We start from the raw sequence: 20282 nt of genomic DNA, 5'->3' as shown, positions 1-20282 counted from the left end.
AAAAATAATACAAGAAAGGAGGTTTCATTTCTAAAAAAATTACTGAATTAACATTAGGTAGGAAGACTTTTTACAACAAAGCCAGATGCCCTACATAAGAAACCATGTCACGGGTTACTGGTATACATGTACACTACCAAATTACTCCACCTATATGAATGTGCAAATATGAGAGGAATTACAAGGAAAGCCTTCCCACCTGAGCCTGGCCTCAAGCCTAATGGCTTCTACTTGAAGACATAGCTATGAAGCCAACTGTATCACAAATGGCTTGCCACTTGATACAGGATTATGAGCCATAAAATGTACCACACTAAAAACACTGGCTGTCACTATAGCCATTATCAGATTCGAGGCATTTCAACAACCACCGTGACTGCTTTGACCACAGGAGCACTGATTTGCTCAACTAGAAAGGTCAACTCCATCACAAGAATTCACATGGATTATAATAGAACAGAACAGAAGCACAATGTCATGCTAGATACAAAAATGTACCCAAAATGGCTGGTCACTGACACCCAACATGTAAATTTAGCCAACCTCCTACCAATCATCCAACTGAAGAGCATTAGTGAGATACATGTATTATCCAGTTTTTGTATGCCATAAGCAACACTTCAATGACAATATGATGTATCGATACCATACTTTATCAATGGTACCAAGATTAAGTCAATAGAAACTGTAAGTTTGGAAGTGACAGATTCAAGGATGAACAATTGTCATATTAAATTTGGAAATACAAATTTGAACAACCTAACTGCTGAACATCTTTGTGACTGTCACCACCATATTGTGAGAAACACTGTCTTTTGGTTGACACAAGTGACTTTGCCACACACTCAACAAGCTGAAATAGGATTACAGTTCCTTATGATATTTCAAAATTTCAAATGACAACAGCATCAGAGGAAGGTTTTAGGAATTGAAAAAAAAAGAGATGGGTTGGGAATAAGTATGAGATATTCTACTTCTTGATGTGTACATGTACTTTAAAAAATAAAAAAAACTAGAAAGGCCAATATTTGCTTTGGAGCAAATACAGCGATGGGTTCACCACATTTTACGACATGGCAGGGAAAGAATGAGAAACACAAGGGAAAACAATGATTTACATTGATATAACTGTAATATGAAGTAACATACAACTAAAACAACAGTTGGATAGCTATTCCCTACTTTATTGGTTAGGATTTTTAATTGCATAATGCAAACTGTTGATTTTCAAAATTAAAAAAAACGTCCATGCCCCGCATTCCAATGCTGGAGCAGGAAAGCTTGAAATACCTACCAAAACACTTGAATACAGACATACTGTCAGTATGGAAATGCTCTGTGCAGGTGTTAATCAAGTTAAATCCCAACAGCCAATCAGCAAGAAATGCTCTGTGCAGGTGGAAATGCTCTGTGCAGGTGTTAATCAAGTTAAATCCCAACAGCCAATCAGCAAGAAGTATAGAGGAAAGCTGCATGCCTATTGGTTGATGCCCTGCATTCCATTGTGATGACTCATGCCCAAACGTGGTAAACAAGGCACACTAACACACTAATACATTTGCTATAACACAGCCAAAAAACTCAAATAAAACCATTCTAAAAGCCTGTATCACAATAATTTAAAAAACGCCTAGGGGTATTTGCCCACTGTACCTCCATACCAAATTTCAGGACCTTGGGCCCTAAAATGAAGAAGCTGAATCCATTTAAAAAATGGCAGGAGAAGGAGGAGAAGAAGAAACATCAGAAAAAGCAATATGGGTTCACCACCACTTCGTGGTGTGGTGAACCCATAAAAACAAGAAGGATCAACACATCAACACATTGGTGTAAGTGGTAATTCAGAAATAAAAAATGCATCATGAACATAATAAGGTAAATAATGTAAGGCGTAGAAATGAAATGTTATGACTGAGAAGATCAGAGCAGGGGGTGGGTCCTGACAATTATCAAGTCTCTGTCATCTATTTGACATAAAGTAGCCTAATAATGAAGGAAATCGGTGCGCCTGACTGTGCCTGCCTGTTTCCAGCCCAGCTGGAGAGGAGTAATTAGAGCCTGACCTGTGGTTTCCTGCGGATCTGGATCCTGTACAGGTGGTTGGACAGGGGATAGATGACAATCAGGACATCTCCAAACTCGGTGGCGATGATGCCGTGTCGGTAGTCCCGCGTGTGTTCCGACCACACGATGTGGACCTCGTCATTCCCCAGGTGCCTCAGCTGGACAGGTGACATGGACAAGTCTTAAGACACATGGAACCAGACCACCAAAAATGTCATTCAATGTGGATTGAGAAAAAACAAGGACACAAGGAACTTTAAAAAACTTACTGACATTATCTCTCTGTATGAAGTTACCATAATTATGCAGAGGTCATGATCTTTATTTGATATGTGAAATCTTGCTGCATTAAGAAATCAAGAGGCTTAACATGTCTAACATGACTTTTGACATTCTCACATTCCATATTCTATCAGATTTAATAACCATTTATCAAACATCAGTAGACAGGCAATTACATGTACAGTAGTACAGGCCATTCCATTCCATTCCTATTTGTAAAGGGAAGTAAATTTAACATAGAATCAAACATAGACAATATCTTACAATTGTTCATTAATATTTTTCATTACAGTTTGTAATACTAACTATGGATGTGATGCTATCATGACTTGATTATTTATCAGCAACAGAATATCAAATTGTGGTAATCAACATCCAAATGAATGGCTACAACTGATGTAAAATGACTCAGTTTGATTGTTTTGAGTTTTTATAATGGTCTCCAAACAATTGTTATTGCTAGCTGAAATGTTTTTTGAGCCTATCAATACAAGAATTCATAAAAAAAAGGCTGAACCCACAACCTAGGCAGGTTGCACTAGCTTTCCAATTCAAATGAAGATTCAGTTTAGTACAATACTGACAAGTTATAGCAGCTCCTAAACAGACAAATTTTGACCTCAAGACCACTTACATAAAACTCAAAGCAAAATTTGCATTTGGGGACACTGGATCTTTGGAACTTCATATCAAAGACAACATCCTTAAGTTCCTTAATCTTTAATTCTAAGAAAGACGTTAGAGACATATCTACAAAAGTACAAAAGCCATGGGTTTTTCATCAGCTTAGATTTGCTTGCATATTGGTCTATGTCCTATTTTCACTCTAAACTGACCTTTATCAAAAGCACAGGGCTTGCCATGAAGATACCCTATAAATAGCCACTAACTGTGATTCCTTTCATGATGATTATATTATCTGCAATTTACCTATTCTGAAGGATCAAAGAGGAGAGCCGACAATTCAATAGCCAAATACCATTGTGTATACACCTGGAATGAAAATACCTTGTTTGCATCTATTCCTGTGGATTCACACAGTGGAAAGAGAAAACTTTTCCCTATTATCATCAAGTGACTGGAACGTTTTTATTATCTGTGGTTTTAAAAACTGGTTGTAAGTGGTTGAAACATGAAAATACAGCTTTGTTTGTCAGCTACCTTTTTTGTTCTGGAGTCATCAGTGGTTGTGGGCATGCGGGTAGCCACATGGAAGATGACCTCCATGGTTGAAGTGGCAAAGTACGGGGCAGTGTCACCCGTACTCCTGTTCCTCTGTAGTCCACCCATGAAGCCTCTGTGGCCTGCAAGGTCCACCTGGAATGACATGATAGGAGGCGCTCTTGCACAAGTCATGATATAACACCCTGCTGATTGTTACATCTCCTGTATGCACTACAAACATTTCATTCAATTGAATTTCATATTACTGAGATAGAAATGCCATCAAAGACTTGCCTGGGCCCATGAAGAGTTCTCCTTGGAAACATGAATTGATCATGATATACTTTTGTGTCGTTGTAAATTCTTTTGGAAATGTGTACCTTTGATACAAAAATACCCCCTAACAACAAGGAACAGAACTGCAGTTGAGAAACTTACTTCCCAAGCCAACCCTGCCACAAAGTCCTCATAAGCCTGGCTACCTCCAGGATTGGACAGGATGGAATGTTTGTCTTCCTGGCCTTCTGCCACATAGATGACAGCGATCTTGTGGGTCTCTCGACTGGAGAGAAAAAGGCAAGATCAGTCTACTAGTTAGATGCTGTAGACAACATACTAGGATGAACATGCAGGAAAAGCTTTGAAGATCTGACAACTAAACAACTCATACAGTCTGTAGGATTCAAATTACACAAAAATTTTTAAAAAGTTATTGATTTGTAAAATTTGAGTCTAATCATTGACTTTTGGATACTAGTATTTGAGCATACTTGACATAGGTGAACATCATAACAAATTTGCTGTAAAAGCATGTGCAGTCACAGCTTGGTTTGCTACTCACCAGTGTCTTGAGTCCAGGTTCTTCAGTTCTCTGAGAAGTTTGTCATTCTTCCTCAGTAGGTCTAGGTGGGGTCTGGAATAGTGGTGAGGTGAGAGAATTATCAGCCTGTCATTACAGAACAGTTAACATACAAGTTCTGAGTTATCTTACGCTACAGCCAATACAAAGTTAACTCATCAAATACTGCATGTTTTCAAAGACGATTTCTCACAGGTGTGGAAATAACATACCTTTTCTCCCAGGCCAGCATGCCCAGCTGGTTCAGGAGGAACCTACAGTGGTGGAAGGGTGACTTGGGGTCACAGCTGCAGGTCTCTGTCATGTCGGAGGCAACCATGCTGGAACAAACATTAACACTCAATCACAGGATTTTAGAGGTTACATTTATTTCATTTGAGTTGAACTCAACAGAAGTTGGTCTATTGAAGATATTGTGCTTCTAAATGCAAAGTTTCATGTTTACTGTATGTTGTCCTCCTTTGTTTTACTGTATGTAACATTGTCCTTTAACAAGCTGGGCCCCCTTGGAAAACAGCCATTGTAGGCTTGAGATTGATAAATAAAAACAAATAAATATATAAATAAAAGTGGAATGATGATTTTGGTAAATGTAAACAATGAGCAAGGAGCTAAATATCTAAATATTGTCCTAACATGAAATGTCACAATTATTGGGTTCCAGATAAGCTTACAGAAATAATGATAACAGTAAATGCTGAAACTGGGCAGCTTCAACTAGGGTGAAACTGAGGCTCTTCCCTCTTTGTTATGATAATGGCATACAGGCAAGATTTGTCATTTAAAATTTTCCACGGAGCCTTCTCTACCTGCTGTCATTGACGTGCTGCCTGACGTAGTCTGCCTCGATGTCCTGCTGCTGTAGAACAGCCTGGATGGTGGAGTCTTCTCTCTCTGTGACGATCTCCTCCGGTGGGTAGGCTGGCTCATTCAGGGGCTCTCCTGGCTTCTGCAGGCACTCCGGGCTGGTGTGGCCGATGTACTGCAGCATCTGGGGACAACACAATACAGCTGTTATCCTACAACAGGTACACAAATCTCACAGAAGCCTACATCTGAGGTTTCTTATTCTGACTATATACAATTTTGTAAACATACTCATCATATACAACAACAGATACACTTGATGGCATTTCAGCACCAAGGACCTGTAACCTTGCTGCAGAACTAATTACTGCTATTTACAGTATCTACTCAGTAAAAGATACCTGAAATCTACATTTACAAATAGGCTTATTTCATTTTTAATAATTCACTGCAATAGCAGGCTTTGCATGAGACACCATTACCACTGCAGAAATGGTAAGGAGTCACAAAATGTTAAACTGATTTTCCTTACCTCATCCAGTACATCCAGGTGCTGTGGAATGTTGTCCCAGGCAGGCATGGTGCCGGAGTCCCTGTGTTGTACCAGGTCCTGTGTTCCCTGCTCTGTCTCCCCTCCCTGCACAGGGTCAGGCTGCAGGCTGGGGTCATGGAGAGAGATACTGCCCAGCTGCACTGGTGCTGTACAGAGAACAGTACCAACTGTCATGTCAGATGAACCAGTGGAGACAAATCAAGTTGTATAATGTCAAACATTAATTGTCAAGAGTAACAGGCAGGTACATTGTAAATCTCCTGCCCTTCACATGTTGAGATACTGACCGAGACAGGAGCCTGTCCTGCACCTGGGCGGCCCCCACAGGATGGAGCAGTCCCAGGCATACTTCCCTCCAATGTCCCGCACTATCATGCGGGCCTGCATCTTCCCTGTGGTCAGACCTCCTGTAGCTCCTCCTCCAGGGAGATCCTAGTAAATATGGTGTTTAAAGGTATATTAGGAGATCTTTGCTCTAGTTAACCACTCTGACAGCTGGAAAATATCTTCATCAGAATTTGTCCATACAAACATATACATGGCCCATTTTATATGATAACATCTTTAAGAGGCAGAATGTCTCAGTGAAACACTTCAAATGACAACTTCTCTTTTTCTCCTTCCCTTTTTAAACACCTTCCTTGGCAATGCCAAGTTTTTACACTGATATTCCCACCACCCCTTACAGTCTTACCACCCGTTGTGGTCTGTCCTTTGGTAAAGTAGTTCCTCACCTCTGCTGGAATTTCCACCACAGAAATGATGTTCTTGTTGTTCAGCACAAAGAACTGTAGGGAAACAACAGAAGGGCAGTAGAGATAAGAGACAAATAAAATCATCATCTCATACATACTGTTGAGTCACATTATCAATCATGACTATGGAATGACAGGGGTGTGTTGTGTTTTATTTCTGCATTTGTACACATCTAACTTTATAGCTGTGAGATACAAACCAACTAATTGGACCTACCTGTACATTTGGTGCCTGGAATATCTCCAGCGTGAGGTCGTCCATGAAGGTGAGTTCTGGACAGTCGTCTATCTCGTGTACCAGGCTGTTCAGTACAGCTGGACCCCCGCCCAGCGGGAAGTGCCCGATATGATCAACAAGATGACTCAACACCTGTCACACGGGAGGAGACAGGCAGAATTAAAACATCTTGAAAGGCTTCCTTATGTTTAGTGAGATCTTGATTATCCCAGCAGGGACCTCCAACATATTTTTGCACAGTCCCGAGAATTTACAACTAATATATTACGTGCTGTGACCTCTTCAGAATTTACTGTTAAAATGATTGAATCATTGACCATTGAAGTTATACCCTAATTCATGCAAAGACTAGCAATTAAGCAGAAGATATTGAAGCTGAATGTTGGATCTAGGAATGGTAACTGTTCTTACCGTTCTTGCTGCAAGACTGACCATGTCTAACCCCTCTTGAGGATACTCAAAGGAAGGACTTGATGTTGTCTCTATTGGCAAAAAGAAAGACATCAACTCAGTTGATATTCTCTTTTTCTTACATTACAGATTTTTTCTCATGGATATATGAAATACATGAATATAGGAATTAAACTCAAATCAAGATCGCTGTAAATAACCTGACCTTCCTCCAGAATGCCCTGCTCGGTTCCAGGAGGGGTAGACGGTGAAGCTGGCTCACTTCTCCCCGTCACGTCTTTCACATTATCCAGACAGATGGACTCCAGTTCTGTCAACACTACACTATGTCTGGGGCTGCCTGCACCCTGAACAGCTGTCTGGAGAACCTGTGAGAACAGTTTCACAATCCATCAACTCAACAGCAGTAGACTCAGATTAAAAGTTGCTGCAGCACATTGATGTTCAGTACCTCATGGAGTAAATTTTTCAACTCTTTGATATACGTTTCTTAGAAATCTACGCACATGTAAGTATAATTTTCCAAATGTCCAAAATGTATAAAGGACAGTATGCCATGGTTCTGCATTAGTTCTGCATTCACATGTTTGTTGGGCAGTCTTGGCTAAATGTCAGTCAACTCAATAATATAAAAAATGATAAAAACTGTGGATGAAGAATACACACCCACTATGCACCACCTCCATGCCTTACCTTGAACACAGTGAGGATGAGGCTTCTCTTGTTCTCGGCAGATGTTGTGAGGAGGACTGAGAAAGGCAGGGCCATGCACCACTCCAGCAGACAGAACAACATGGACACAACCACCTGAGGGAAGGTAGGGCACCAATCAGACCTTTGAACTATCCTGAATGACACAACCATTTCCATTCAAAAACTTTGCACAAAAATTCTAAGAAGTATGGCGTAAATATATACTTGATATGGTCACTAGTCAGTGTAACTCAAATCATAGCAGTATGTAAGTTGTTATATTTCTGCCTAATTTGAAGCCCAACTGAGCCAGACTAATAAAGATACTATGGGACTGACTTCATGTCGGTTTACCTTTTTGTCAGCCTCAGTGGTGGATGTCTCTGGGCTGGATAACAGGCTAGTGATTGTCAGTGCTATGCTCTGCAACACAGAAAGAGGTACAAGGTATAGGAGGAGACTGTTGTTGTGTTTGGCATATTCAGAACATTTGAATGTGTAAATGGTGCAGCATGATGAACACTGAATCAGGAAGCCTGAAGACATGGCACTTCATTTCGAACAGCTGTTCTGTACCTCAGTGATTTTCTTTGGCAGGTCGTTCTGCAGGTGTGCCAGCCTGTCCACCTGCTGGGCCAGCAGCAGCAGCATGTCAGATGCCACCTGTGCCACCGTCTTGTGGTTAAACTGCCAGGGTACAGCAAAGGGAACATAGTCAGACAGCAAGAAAGCTGCGTTTGAATTCTAGTTCACTACTGTCACTGACATTTATGTAAATGTTAATATTTTGGAACAGCTACAAAGAGGAGACAAACAGGTAAACATTTTTACAAAGTGCTTTCACACAAAAGTACATATTGCATGTCCATACATTAACCTTTAGCTCACTTTAAGTAGCTGTTTTTGGCAACAAATTCTGTATTAGTTAGGCAGGGAGCAGGGTCTGACCTTGAGAGAAGCTAGCAGGACGTTAATGGCATCCTTCATCTTTGGATGGTGGGTGTTGTGGGCCAGTTCCTCATACAGATAGATCCCCAGGCAGCTTAACACTGTACATCTGGAACAGTGGATCATAGTGTACACCAAACTGCACTACTGATTGCACATAGAGTCATAGTAGAGACGTGCTGCTTTGGCTGGTGAAATGGCAGTAGAAAATGTATGGTTTGGAAAGAAAAGCTTTTTAAGGGAATAGATTTGCCTGCCCAGTGTCAAGCAGTAAATACAAAAACCAATACTCATTCATTTAAGAATCTTCCAAAAACATACTAAGCTACAGCTTACCTTGCCTGTACATTTGGTTCCTTCTTGCCAGACTTTAGGAGTATATTTACAATGTGATCCTTGACGTCCTTACATGTCATGGTAGCCGTTTCAGCAGAGGTGGGTTGTAGGACCGGCATGTCATGAAGCAGGTTTGGAATGCAGAGCAGGGAACCCAGCAGGGCTTGGGCCTCACTTCGGGGGGCCTGGGGGAATGCAATGAGAAATAAGTACAACTGAATGGCAGAAATACTATGGCTGACAAACATTGAAGAAGTATGTGAGAAACATGTACAAAATTTTCTCATACTTTTCACAATTGTGTTCCATTTTGCAAACCTTCCCAAATCCCAGACATTAACATGTATGAGTGGACTTTAGTGCAACTACTGTGTGAAATGTTGTGACAAATAGGTTACAATAGACATAGTCAAATGGTAACACAATAAAAAACTTGTTTGAATCAACAGAAAGGCAACACAGTACACACATTCATATCTGAGCTGTTGGCCACTGTGTTGGCAGCATGGATGAAGTCCAGGACCAACATGGAGGAACCAGACAGGTCCAGAGCAAAGAACAAGGGGCAGCAGTTCTTCACCAGTACGTTAACAATGTCCTGAAACATAAGATGGGCATAGTAAGACTTTTCAAGACTTTTTTACTAAGCTTTAAATGTACAGTGTACATAAAGAAATGCCTGATCAGTAATGTATTCCAAAGAGCTGACTGGACTTTCTCCCTTACCTGATCAGCACTAAGCAGGCCATGGTGCAGTGCGTGGAAGAACAGAGCTAGGTGTTCCCTGCTCAGCTCTGTATCGTGACGTCTGATGGTCATCCTGCACAGCAGCTTGTAAGCAAACAGTTGTCCCTTCTTGTACTTGTTGGGCAAGGAGATGGCCTGAAAGATCAGGTGACAATCAAGATTACTGGTTACTCAATTCTAAACAGATTTTCGGATGATAATATTTAGAAAACCCAAATTCATACCTGACAACATTGCATATAAAACATCAAACAAACTGCATATGTCAATGTAACACTTGTGACAGTAGTAACAGTTCCTTTTGAACATGCTTACAGTGAATGTTGTGCATAATATTCTACAGTGTTTATAAACCTGCATTCTTATGTTTACCTTGAACAGCCATGGTGCGAACACATTCAGTGGAGGCAACAGTTCTGGAGGTGGGGGTGTTTCTAGGTTATCGGTGGTGATGCCCAAATTGTCTCTCAACTGGAAACATAGTTAGAAACATTAAATCCTTAATGACAAATAAACTGTTCTTCAACAAAAAACAACTCAACAGGAAAAATAAGTCAACAGAAATTTTCAAATTGTCATGTTTGGCTTACTTTTGTACAGTTAAAATTGTAATCAATAGTCTTAAACTTTAAAGCACTAATTCTTAAAAAACATTGTCAGAATCAAGTTCTCACCTTCATGAGAACCAGCCAGAGCTCACACAGGTAGTCAAACACCTGTGAGTGGATCTCTGGATCCTGGATCTCATTCACGTCTCCCAGGATTCCCAGCATCCTTCTCCAGACGATGACTGCAGCGTCAGGGAACCAGCCCTGCAGGGACCCGCCCGTCACTACACTACTGTCCTCGGATTGCACTTCACTGCTGTCTGTAAGATACATGGAGCAGGGCAACCTCAATAAAACACTACTGTCCTCGGATTGCTGTCTATAAGATACAAGATAGCAGCTTTGGCTCAAGACCTTCATTTCCTTACTATCATTTAGCTTCTTACATGTATGTAATCAGTACATACCTAGTTCCACTAGAACTTCTCCATCAAGCTTCATACTCTCTGCTGCAGGGGAGTCCTTCTGACTGGGGATCTGTTCTGGGGACGACTCCAGCATGGCGGTGGGGGATGGGGTGGGGGAAGGGGACAGGAGGAGGGTGGGGGAGGGGGTTCTTGATGATGGGGATGTGGGAGATGATGGTGAAGGTGTCGCTGAGCCTGTTCAGGAAAAAAATCAATTGGTCAGAATCAGAGACTTCTGGACATTGATATAAATTGTATGCAAAAAACAAGAGTGAATGTTGTAGTAAAGTTCTACTGCCAGTATAAGTATATACAATACAACTGATACTCAACAGGTAGCATGATATAAGCTTTAAAATATATAAAAAGGAACAGAATCATACCTCTGGACATAGTAGCTGACTCTGGGGTTGTCCTGTGTCCTGTGCTGCTGTCCCCACTATGCCCCAAGGTCACGCTGTCCTCACTAGCTGTGTCTCCAAGAGTACAGTAACTCGCAACCTCCTTGTCCTCACTGCCAAGGGCCCCTGAGGTATCAAGCAACAAGAATGTAATCATTTTAAGATATAAAGTAAACTACAAAACTACATGATGCTGGTAGCTAACTTAGCAAAACTACAACAGTATTCTTCACTTGGAAGACAATTTTACTTTCATTGGAAGTCAGCCTTAACAGCAATGGACAAAATGGAAAACTTCAAGCTCCGTAAAAGGCAAACCAAGAACAAGAAGCATACATATACAAAACTGGAGAAAGTATTGGTAGGCTATAGGTATCAGATGGAATAAACCCGTCCCACAGTGGGTAAAAAGAGTAAATCAAAATGGATAAAAAGCCTGCTGTGTGTTGTAAAGCAAAGATTCAGTTAGTGACATGTTAGCATTTGGACAAACACTATGACAATACCATATGAACACTGAATATGAGGAATGCCTCCCAAAGTATTATCCTTTTTTGAGCGTGGGTTAGTTTTAGATGGACCCTGGTGGAACCTACCGTTACCATTGCTACCAACTACAATCTCTTCCACGTCCTCTGATGCTCCAGAAATAACTGGGCAGGATCGACACATGGATGTAATACGAGAGAGAGGGCTGTATAGAAGTGTGACTGCAACACAGTGGTAACAGACAGGCAGCACAGGACAGAGAAGACATGGTTTGGTTACAGAGAGAGATGCCTCCACTGAACTTTCTTGTGAACTAATAACTGTACTTGCTTAAATGAACAAGAGTCTTAAACAGCATCCATTGAGAATATAGCTCCAAGGCTTTGCATGTACAGCCACAAACATGCTCAAGTAAAGAGAAAGAAGGTATGTGTCCCAAATGTAACAAGCCATACACCCCTTTTAAGCTGTTTGTAACCAAAATTGTATTCACCAATTGACTGCCATTTCATTTTTAAGTAATCAGTGCTTTGTCCACTGCTAATGCTACTTTGTATGTAAATAGCTTTATATTAACAATTTGCACTCCAAAGATGATTTTAGATGTAGATTGTGTATCACAGAAGACTGACTAACCACTATCCCATAGATATGAGGCTTCAAAAGGAACCCAGAATGTAGATGGACTGGAAACTAGGTCAGAAAGACAAAACAGGAGACAAAACAGGAAACAAAAGATGAAAAGAAAACATCAACAAAACACAGTTAACATTGCTTGGCACATATGAATACTGTGACAAAATTGGCACAGAAGATGAACATGTAAAGAAACAGATGACACTTCGGTATGATCCATGACGTGGGATTATGAGCAGGTAAGCTGTAAGGGAGAGATTGATCGGAATGGAAGACCTACCTATGACAACATCCCCCACACTGCAAGTGGTGTCTGTGGAAACTGCACTAGCCTCACTACTGAAGCTCTGTCCTGTGGTTACAACACATTTGGAAGCACTGTTCAGACAGAGGATCACATAGCAATATAATTCTTCCCAGCAAGGGTACATGGCACTGAAAAGTTGAATAAGTCTATCTTTACAGAGGTATCTTGAACTAATCATTATTTTTAATCTGACAGTACATAAAGCAAAACTGAACAAGGTAAAACTTGACAAATGAAAAGCAAAGAGAGTTAGAAAGTACAAACAATGGACATGTTACTCTCTTCTTTCACAACAAGAACAAAGAAAACAATTTAAACTCTGAACATGTTAGTAATTATCCTGCTTTAAATAGCAATCAACATGTTCGTCCTCCAACAGTAACAAAACTGTCTAAATCTCCTTTACCCACCATTACCTAGGATACTCCACACCCTGCCTGCATGTGTTCCCTTCTGGTCTGAGCTACATGTATCTGAGACAGCAGGGCTCACACCTTCCCACAGTAGAGGCACAGTTTCCTCTGTTAGGACAGTCTTCAGTTGACTTTGTTCTGTCTTCTCACTTGACATGTCTGTATCTGGCTCCTCACAGGCTAACAGTCTGCCATATATGTCTACATTCTCATTCCTTTCTCTAACTACAAAAGTACTTTCCTTAGCTTGTCTTTGGCATCCTTCTTTCTGATCTTCCCCACTGACAGTAATGCCAATTTCAACAGGAAAAGCATGATATGCAAGCATCTTTTGCTGATGATGATTGTCTAGCACGCTCTTTTTACTGGTCCTAGTCTCTACTGCCTGCCCTTTACTAACAGGTGGAAATTTATATTCCAAATGCGATGACAAGGCCTCTGTCTCAGAGTTGTCTTCTAGACTTTGGTACATGTATTGGAAGCTACTCTTGCTATCATTGTCCTCATCTTGACTGTCCTTATCACCTTCACTGTCATCATGACTATCCTCATCATAATCATTACTGTCATAATCATAATCTGCTGGTGTTGTTTCTACATCATCTTCAATATCTAGCTGAATAAGGGGGACTTCATCTGGGCAAGTCTGACTGACTGTCCTGGCTGTACCGACTTGTGGGGTACACCTGAAAGTCTCCTGATGACTTCTCTCAGAATCTGCTGACACATGTTGCACCTGATCTGAAGAAGCACTTAGCAAAACATTCTGGTGAGTAGATGAGGAGGCATGTGAATTGCTGAGTGGTTGAGGACTATGGTCTATAAGAAGAGTACTCAACATAGCTCTGAGCTTTGAAAGCTCTCCAGCCTCAACCCTACTTGTATCTGAAGGGCTATCTAAACAGGTGACCTGTGTATCAGACACTTGTAGGGAAGGTGCACTGGGACTAATCCAGGTGGAAATAAAACTTCTCCTGGCAGGTGCAGGGGGACTCTTTGTAAGCTCTGTAACCACTGTGTCAGATGCTGGACTGGACCTCTTGAACTTTGACCTTAAGCTATTGAGCATGCTCTGAAGGGTTGAACTTTCACCTTGCAGCCTCTGCTTGATGAACTCTCCCAGGCTGTCCTGGCTGCCCATGTCTTCTCCCGGCAGCTCGGTGCTGTCTATTCTCAGACGATCGCGAGCAAACTCCTCCATGATGTCACTTGCACTGCTGCTGCGCACTAGCGGGTACTTGGAGTCCTCCTGCATGACAGCAGGCTCCCCGCTCTGAGACCGGGTTCTCTCCAGTTTGGGACGGTGCCTCCCAACAAGAGCTACATTGGGTAAGATGTCACAATTTCAATCAGGCAAAAGCAGGAGGACACCAACATAAAATGTATATGTAATAGTGTTTCTAGATAAAATACATAACATGTAGATGTAGAAGTTTGTTGGCAGGAATGACTTAGTTTAGAGTTGAAAAACTAAAACAAAAACATTGTGAAAATGTATGTACATGTACCATGATTATGAGTAACATCTGTCCATGCAAGTTTGTTGTTGTTGTGAATGTGTGAGGATGTTGTTAGTGGTATGTTGATGCACAAACATTTAGAAGCAGCACGCATGCAACTAAAAAACAGTAAGGTAGGAACTAGAAAGCATAAGTCTTCATGTAACTGTAGTAAAGCTCAGTCCCAGATGAGTTGGTAACCTGGTTGGCAGAAAGGGAGAAATGAAGTTAGGAGAAGCCTACAAGCCACCAGCAAGCAGGGCATCAGGACAGGGGAGGGCAGTGTCAATAAATAAATAAATATGACACATATGATTAGGGCTCAAAATTTGCTATGGAAGCCCATACTCACTTCCGTGAAATGGGATCTACATTGTCTGAATAATCATGAAAACGTCACACCTGTCTATCCTAAAGCACCACAGCACTGCACTCAGCTACAATCCATAACTAGCAAAAGGAACAAGATTTTCCACACTTCAAAACTACTCAATCAATTCTGACAATGACTTTGTTCACAAACCAGAAATTTTGAGCCCTAGACAGTTTATTGACAGTATTAATGAAATGCACCAGTACTTTCTGTCATTCCTGAAGTGGGGTAAGAGGAGGATAGCTGTGCATCTGTGGGCTGGGGCTCCTGTAGCTGGCCATTCTCCTCCCCTGGAAAATACCCACAACTCCCACTTAGTCGGTGAGACCTCCACAACATGCAGGACAACCAGCCATGTTACAGCACAAACTGCACACTCAACAGGACATGGTAGCTGTGTTGTCTGGTTACAATGAGCTGCTTTATCCTTCAATTCAGTATGACGTACTGACTGTTTTTTCTCCAATTGATCAATGAAAGTCATACAGAAGGGCTAAACACGAGAAGGGAAAATTCCAATCATGTTGCCTTTAATGTACAGATGCATTTTTTAGAACAGAGAAGAGCAGACTTTTGTTTACTTGGATTTTCTAGAATTTCAGCCTTTCATTTCAACAAAGGATACGGCAAGCAAGCATCGCTCAATGAACAGTCCCTCCACTACTAGTATAAATGATGCTTTACCAGATCTCACAGCTACCATTTTTACCATGAATATGATGCAATTGTGTGCAGAGTGCAGACACAACATACAGTGCCCAGTGCATATTATACCAGGAAGAAACACTTATTAGTTCAATTAATGTTTCCTTACATGCACCAGGTCTCCATGACAGAAAGCTTTCTACATAAAAATAAATTAAATACATTTCAATGAGTTGTTACATGTTCAAATGATCATCCAAACTTAGTAAAATACTAGTATGTTGTTTTGCTATAGTAACCATGACAGTCCATCACAACACACATGTACATGTAAAGGGACCAAACTGAAACTACAGTAAGTCACATTTTTGGCTTCCAATTGCCAAATCATACATAGTTTTGCATAATTATATTCACTGCAGAAGTCACTTTGACCATTCATGTTCAGCTTAGCAAATCAGAGGTTACCTGTGACTTACTACCTACTCTGCATCCTTAATCTACTCTGCATCCTTAATCTACTATGCAACTAAAGCGCTAGTAAATAATGCAAAGACACTGGAACCCAAAGTGCTCCAATTTGTCAATGTAACCCGTGAAACTGGTAGAAATAAACAATCGTGAATGTGTGATAACTGTAGACTGCTCACCACCAATCCTGGCCCTGGCAGCAGCCTGCTGGATGTTAGACTCCCTACTGGCACCAGCCCCAACTGTGGTGGCACTCCTGTGTCTCATCTAAACAGAACAACAACTGTACAGCCCATGGAACTATACTGTCTATCATCATGGCAAATTTAACTTAAGCTTAACTTTGTTAAGTGACTGCCAGTGTCCTCCTGACAAAACTGAGTTGACCTCCACATTACAATGCTGTTAACTCAGGGCACGGTGGGATACATGTATTAAAGTCATTACAGTATAATTGGTTTGTACCTGTTGCTAATTTAATAACTGCAAAACTATTGTACATACTCACGAGATTAAAATTCACCTCTCTCCAGTCTTGACTGTGCTTTTCTAGTGTACCTACTATTAGGCACACGTCAGCCTTAAACATTTTGGAGTGTGGAATGTACAACATCCCAATCAAACACTGACCTGTTCTGCCTTCTCCTTGTTCCCCTCGTATCTGCTCCATCCTCGGGAGAATGACCGCTCTGCTGTCCTTGTTTTCTTGGACACAGGGATGCCCTTCCCCTTCCTTCTCTTGGCCTTCTGCTCGCTCAGTTTGTCCAGTGGGAGATCGTTCAGGTCCAGCCCGTAGACTTGCCGTGCCAGCACTCTGGTCAGGGTCTCTATAGTTTTCTGTAAAACACAGTCCCCACCTGCCATCAAAGATCTAAAGATCAGATACACTTTTGTTACACATTTGACTTACCGGTACTACCTACATGCACATAACCAAATGTGAGTCCGTTTTAGCTTTTTACAAAGCCATTTCAAATAATGCAATCACTATAATCATTACAAGGTTTCATGACACCTAACAGACTGTTCCAACCACATTGCTGTACTCACAGCCCACTCTGTGATGAGCTCCTCCCACTGTGTGAGGGAAGACAGCACCCTCAGCAGCTGGTCCCACAGCTCATGGGAGATGTGCACATTCAGGCAAGCCTTGATCCATGTCACAATCAGTGTCTGGACGGGAAACAGACAGGAAATGTTGAGTATCATCTTAGACACAGGTCACATTTAATTTGGACAGAAACTAGGAAAATCTTAAAGTCAAATATGTCCACAATTATAAAGGTTATAATAGGTATTAAGACAAGATGATATATAGGAAATCAAGAACACTCAATGGACACTTTACTCTCAGAAACAAGTTGGAATGTACATTGTAAGGCTTAAAATCAAGTATTGTTGCTGTTATCATGGTGCTAAGACCTTGGTAATATCATCTCAAGTTGATGAGCAACTAAGAAGTCAAGAGATTCAAAGAATACAAAATTGCTTTAGTTTGCCTCAAACTGCACAGAATATGTGAAAAGAGACAGTAGACACCTGGAACAGAGCAGCTGCCAGCCTGCCCCCCAGCGTGTTCTTGCCCCGCCCCACAGGCTGGTCCTTCAGCGTGGCCTCTGTTATCCGCAGCAGCACGAGGAGCAGCTGTTCCCATGTCTTCTTGTCCATCTGTACATTCATCACCGTCCAGCGGTAGATATTCAGCACTTTTTTGCACATGTCAACCTGTATAGGACAGAAATAGAGGATGAATGAAACTTTCATCACAACTTAGAAATTAGACAATTTAATGACAGATACATTGTAAATCTACTGTGTTGGTCTGTAGGACAGCAGAATGTCAGATTGTACTTACCTGGTCATCCACAAGTTTGGCATCCTGATAGGAGGGCTCTAAGAGGAAGATGTTGGCTGAGTTAGTGAAGAACACCTGGAGTGTTGGATTCTTCCCTGCCCGGACATTTTCCACTCCTTCTTCCTCACTCACCGCCGTGTTGATTGCACCAACGTATGAAGCCGCTCGCAGTCGACTCTTGGACTGGCTCTTCCGTAAGGGGTACCCCGCTACTTCAGCTTCACCTGGGACCTGGTCAAAATACAACACAACTTATCCAACTGTTACACAATCAATCACAGTTTTAAAAACTCACCCATTCAAGAAAATCATTACAGTCCTGTCCTATACACCAAATGCATAAAACACAAGGCAAGACACTTCCAAGCCTGATTTACAGCCATCTGACCTGTGGCGGTCCATCTGTAGATGTTTCCTGCTGCAGCGGACTGTCCTGGGGCTGAGAGCTGGGGTCAGAGGCGATACCCAACATGGGAGAACACACAAACTGATCTGGCTCCTCCATAAACACAGGGTGGTCTTGCTACATGAACACATAACAGGAAACACATCATAAGCCTTGGGAACATTACTGATGGTAAGTATAATATGATACTGTTCAGGAAAGTTGTCAATGAGCCATTTTTAAATTAAGCACATACCTGTATCCAGTCCTGGTACACCTTGATGACCTTCCTAACAGCAGAGGTCTCTGTGAAAGGTAGCAGCATACCCTACAAACAAGGAAGGCAAACTCGTGTTTAGGATTAGGTGTCATGAAAAAAAAAGAAAGCCAATTTAATTGTTCTGATATAATCTGGATCCTAACCCTACCTGTCTGAGCATCTCGTGTACAAAGTCCACATTTCTCCTGGATGAGAAGAGGATGGTTTTGACCATGTCTGAGTCGCTGAGTTCGGAGTGCACGCCCTCCTCCAGACTGGAGATACTGGAGGTGCTGGGCTCCTTCTCCGTCAGGGTGCTGGTGTTACTGTGGCTCTGCTCCCCCGTGTCTGCGCGCGTGTCTGGCGTGTCCTGGGATGAAGCTGCTTTCTCGGAGGATCTTTAAAAAGGAAAGTGGTCAGAAAAGGAGTTTATTTCTGCTACAATGAGGACTTCAATACCAAATGACTTGCAGTGAGTACTGCTTTCAATGTGAAGTGCTTAGAGAATTTGTGACACTTTGGACTTACTCTTCCAGGTTCTTCTGGGTGAGGATATGTTTCTTCTGTTGCTCTTCATGTGGGGCAGCCTGACTGGTCCTGAGGGTGTGTGGAAATTGCATCAAAATACACACTTAGTCAGTTTCATATCTTAATATCTCCACAAGAGATCATTTGAAAATCACTGCAATCCTTCAAGCATAGCTACTTATGCTTGAAGGATCCTTTCATCCATACAAACACCAGGAGTACATGTACCTAATTTATCATCACTTATGTGTTGAACCACCTAAAGTATTCAGCCGTGTGACAATTGCACAAAGGCAACCTTCCGTACCCAGTAGGAGACTGTGGTGGTTTCCTGAGCTCGTGTGTGAAGGCCACCACCCCATCTGATGACTGACACCCGTGCAGACAGGTATGGGTCCCCTCCCCTGACACTGTCTGTCCTGTCGCCATGTTTGTGTATTCTTGGCTGGGGGATAACTAGAGAATAGACAGAAAAACCACAATGGCCATGTAGGAATCAAATATTATATGGCATGAAAGCATGACTGGTTTTTCATACAGTATGTCACACTCCATAGGCATCACACCAAGTAAAGATTGTCTATGTAAATGGTTTCCTACATTAGTTTCTGAATGAATGTCTTACAAAAAATTCAGGCATAGGCTTTATAGTGTGCCTATACAGTTAGTGTGCCTTTATATGTTATTGCCAAATAAGCTAAATTCGTCAGTGTAACTGTGTTGTATACCTAGGTTTGGCTGATACAGGCTGGTTGTGCTGGACATGGAGGGGAAGATGTGTGTCAGGTAGTGCTGCTTGAAGTGTTGGAACAGGAAGTTGAAGCCTTTGGGCTGGTAGTGGGCATCCTTCCACTCCAGTTTACGCACCTGAATCAGGGTAAGTACGTGTATCAGATGCCGAGTCTACTGTACACGCCTGTTATCCTTTTTTCATACCATGCTTTTACTAAAGGCACTACAGTGCTACCAGTTAGCAATGAGAACTTGTTTTTTCTACCATATATACACATTGGTCAGAAAAGCCAGGAACAAGACTGATGCAGAAATGCTTTTTATGACACTACAGATTGGTGCATTAAATTAGCATGGAAATGTATACAATTTATCAGTAGTCAATTATCCAATGCAAGCAATCATGTAAGTAAACTT

At 41.6% G+C, this 20282-nt stretch overlaps 1 protein-coding gene across 4 annotated transcripts in view; it reads right to left on the bottom strand.

Annotated features, from left to right (window-relative positions):
- Window positions 1-20117, bottom strand: part of LOC109471130 (ral GTPase-activating protein subunit alpha-1-like) — a 40264-nt gene extending 20147 nt beyond the window's left edge. For 3 of the 4 annotated variants that reach the window (XM_019770355.1, XM_019770357.1, XM_019770358.1), the window contains exons 1-37: window positions 19862-20117; window positions 19441-19589; window positions 19134-19202; window positions 18775-19003; window positions 18603-18674; window positions 18350-18484; window positions 17962-18192; window positions 17646-17831; window positions 17157-17279; window positions 16737-16943; window positions 16286-16373; window positions 15197-15280; window positions 14211-14438; window positions 12679-12750; window positions 11256-11399; window positions 10873-11067; window positions 10532-10725; window positions 10230-10328; window positions 9837-9992; window positions 9580-9708; window positions 9111-9295; window positions 8775-8883; window positions 8403-8513; window positions 8181-8249; window positions 7827-7940; window positions 7339-7501; window positions 7134-7204; window positions 6702-6854; window positions 6464-6517; window positions 6017-6161; window positions 5709-5875; window positions 5179-5360; window positions 4582-4689; window positions 4352-4423; window positions 3949-4072; window positions 3508-3663; window positions 2064-2222 (exon numbers count right to left, since the gene is read on the bottom strand). In XM_019770355.1, coding sequence (XP_019625914.1) covers window positions 2064-2222; window positions 3508-3663; window positions 3949-4072; window positions 4352-4423; window positions 4582-4689; window positions 5179-5360; window positions 5709-5875; window positions 6017-6161; window positions 6464-6517; window positions 6702-6854; window positions 7134-7204; window positions 7339-7501; window positions 7827-7940; window positions 8181-8249; window positions 8403-8513; window positions 8775-8883; window positions 9111-9295; window positions 9580-9708; window positions 9837-9992; window positions 10230-10328; window positions 10532-10725; window positions 10873-11067; window positions 11256-11399; window positions 12679-12750; window positions 14211-14438; window positions 15197-15280; window positions 16286-16373; window positions 16737-16943; window positions 17157-17279; window positions 17646-17831; window positions 17962-18192; window positions 18350-18484; window positions 18603-18674; window positions 18775-19003; window positions 19134-19202; window positions 19441-19562 — 4905 coding nt within the window. In that variant the 5' untranslated portion in view covers window positions 19563-19589; window positions 19862-20117. The remainder of the gene's footprint in view (window positions 1-2063; window positions 2223-3507; window positions 3664-3948; window positions 4073-4351; window positions 4424-4581; window positions 4690-5178; window positions 5361-5708; window positions 5876-6016; window positions 6162-6463; window positions 6518-6701; window positions 6855-7133; window positions 7205-7338; window positions 7502-7826; window positions 7941-8180; window positions 8250-8402; window positions 8514-8774; window positions 8884-9110; window positions 9296-9579; window positions 9709-9836; window positions 9993-10229; window positions 10329-10531; window positions 10726-10872; window positions 11068-11255; window positions 11400-12678; window positions 12751-14210; window positions 14439-15196; window positions 15281-16285; window positions 16374-16736; window positions 16944-17156; window positions 17280-17645; window positions 17832-17961; window positions 18193-18349; window positions 18485-18602; window positions 18675-18774; window positions 19004-19133; window positions 19203-19440; window positions 19590-19861) is intronic. The other variant, XM_019770356.1, reaches the window with a different exon arrangement.
- Between the last annotated feature and the right edge of the window lie 165 nt (window positions 20118-20282).

Source organism: Branchiostoma belcheri, unplaced genomic scaffold (assembly GCF_001625305.1).
Source record: "Branchiostoma belcheri isolate BF01 breed outbred unplaced genomic scaffold, Haploidv18h27 scaffold24, whole genome shotgun sequence".
NCBI lineage: Eukaryota > Metazoa > Chordata > Leptocardii > Amphioxiformes > Branchiostomatidae > Branchiostoma > Branchiostoma belcheri.
Note: the sequence above shows the minus strand (reverse complement) of the source record. Positions and strands in the feature narration are given on the sequence as shown.